Here is a 2566-nt window from a genome sequence, read left to right as displayed (position 1 = left end):
AGTGTAGAACCAATACAACCCCCCCGTTTACCAGTCTTCCCCCACTCTCTCTCTCTCTCGTCCTCTGCTCTGAAATCCGGAAAGAAAGAGAATAAAACACTGACAGAACGAGCACTGTTGGCGGAAGTGGTGGCGCCGGCGGCGACTGAGATGTGGAATTGGTGTTTTAAGCCGCTGAAAGACTGCTTCGAGGGCGAAGACGACGATGTTCTTCTGTGGGACATGGACTTGAAGCGCCACGCCACTGGGGACTATTCCATGGCGGTGATTCAAGCCAATTCTTTGCTTGAAGATCAGGGTCAGGTTTATGCCACCCCCTCCGCCACCTATGTCGGCGTTTACGACGGCCATGGCGGCCCTGAAGCTTCTCGTTTCATTTCCAACCACCTTTTCCGTTACATCCAAGGTACTTTCCTCAACCTTTGCTAAGAATTAATTAAGATTTCAAAACAGTTAACGGTGAAAGTTTAATTTTTTTACTATATTTAATTACTTGATGATTCCAATATTGTGGTTAGAAAATTGGTAGGTTTTAGGTATATCCTTTGTTTACCAAGAATTTGATCAAGAAAATGGATTTGGTCATCTGAATTTTGTGGTCTGATCCTTTCCATAAGGAAGGTTTCAGGATCAACATAATTGTTGAACAAATACTATGAATATGTTAGAAGGTACTAAAAAAATTTATATGAGCATTTTTTGTATCTAGGCTTTTCAAAGGAGCTAGGAGGATTGTCAGAGGAGGTATTAAGGAAGGCACTGGATGCAATTGAGGAGGAATTTTTGCGCATGGTTAAAAGGTCATGGTTAGCACAGCCACAGATGGCTTCTGTGGGATCATGTTGTCTCACTGCTGCAATATCAAATGGGGTGCTGTTTGTGGCAAATCTTGGGGACTCGAGGGCGGTGCTAGGCCGGAGAGTGACAACGACAGATGGTGGGGTGAGTAATTCGGTGGTGGCAGAACGAATGTCGACAGACCACAATGTTGGGGTTGAGGAGGTGAGGAAGGAGGTCGAGGCACTGCATCCTGATGATTCACACATTGTAGTGTATACTCGAGGGGTTTGGCGAATAAAGGGGATAATTCAGGTATGTGTTCTGTCTGAGAATATGTTTCTCTTAAACATTCATTCATTTGTATCTTTGTGTTTCGGAAACCTTGTAAGTCAATGGAATCCCATGAATCACACACATTTGAATATTTGATGTTTAGTTGGTTGATTTAGATGTAGCACACAATGACACTACGTTCTAGTACTCCCAGCCTCCATCAGTTTAAACTTTTAGTTAAAAGCGGAGCACATACTTCAATACGAAATATGCATACTAGTGGTTCTTGTGCAACAGAATATCTCGAACGGGAAGGGGACAAAGTGTATGCATACTTTTAGAACTGGCCCTTATCTCGTTCGAGTCTTCCTTACTGTTGGGAAGATCGAGGAGCTGCGTATTCTTTTAAGAGTACATAATGCCAATTTCTGGGGTATTATTTGTCTTTGACATGATGCTATGCCAACACGACAATTTCAAAAGATAATGCATTGGAAGTAACATAGCTAATGTTCCTTGTTCCCCGTCAGGTTTCAAGATCAATTGGAGACATCTACCTGAAAAAACCCGAGATGAACAGAGATCCTCTCTTTCTGCAATATGGATGTCCTGTTCCTTTAAGACGAGCTGTAATGTCAGCAGAGCCCTCTTTATTGACACGCCAGTTAAGACCAGAAGATTTGTTCTTGATTTTCGCATCAGATGGCCTTTGGGAGCAGTTATCTGATGAAGAGGCAGTCGACATTGTCGTCAAAAATCCCAGAAGCGTAAGTACTCATCTCTCGATTTCTTACATCTCTACATTGCCAGAGAAACAAACATTTTCTTATAATAATGCCTGCTAGACCAGTGAAATTGTTCATGGTTTAAGTGAGTGTTTCGCCAATATAACAATGTTGGTCAAGTTCCAACATTTTGCCTCTTATTGGTCCAGGGAATAGCAAAAAGACTCGCAAAAGCCGCCCTCAACGAGGCTGCAAAGAAGCGGGAAATGAAGTACGAAGAGATTAAAAGAATAGAGAAGGGCACAAGGCGCCATTATCACGACGATATTACTGTGATCGTTATATACTTGGATCAATCTCAAGGCACTCCAAATGGTAGAGTAATGGATCGAGATCGAGACAACTCTAACTGCACAACAACTCCAGTCGACATATTCTCTTTGAACTCAGATCAAGCCGAGGATTCGCCCTCTGCATCTCCCTCAGTCCCTATCAGATCTTTCTGATCTTCCAATGGTGTATATAATGTTGTGTGAAAAGGTGGTTTCTTCACTCCTATGATTTAAGGTGTTCTGCAGTTCTGTTCTGGATATCTTGTGAAGCTCAAGGTGCCTAAAATGTACTATATATATATATGTTGTTGAAGGGTAATGAAGTTTCCAATTTTTGTTTGTTGTTGTAACATATGACTTTTGTCGTTGGAAACTTGGAATGTTTTTGCAGGATTTTATACGTTGTACGAAACTAATAATATATACTATATATATGGAGTGGGTTTATGGATGACA

At 41.7% G+C, this 2566-nt stretch overlaps 1 protein-coding gene across 1 annotated transcript; it reads left to right on the top strand.

Moving 5' to 3' along the window:
* On the top strand, positions 1-2566 carry LOC109151905 (probable protein phosphatase 2C 63). The gene is made up of 4 exons (XM_019299508.1): positions 1-406; positions 710-1092; positions 1584-1820; positions 1988-2566. The coding sequence occupies exons 1-4, from the start codon at positions 151-153 to the stop codon at positions 2282-2284; spliced, it is 1173 nt and encodes a 390-aa protein (XP_019155053.1). The 5' UTR covers positions 1-150; the 3' UTR covers positions 2285-2566.

Source organism: Ipomoea nil, unplaced genomic scaffold (assembly GCF_001879475.1).
Source record: "Ipomoea nil cultivar Tokyo-kokei standard unplaced genomic scaffold, Asagao_1.1 scaffold2297, whole genome shotgun sequence".
In the NCBI taxonomy this organism is placed as follows: domain Eukaryota; kingdom Viridiplantae; phylum Streptophyta; class Magnoliopsida; order Solanales; family Convolvulaceae; genus Ipomoea; species Ipomoea nil.
This window is presented reverse-complemented; position numbering and strand designations above follow the sequence as displayed.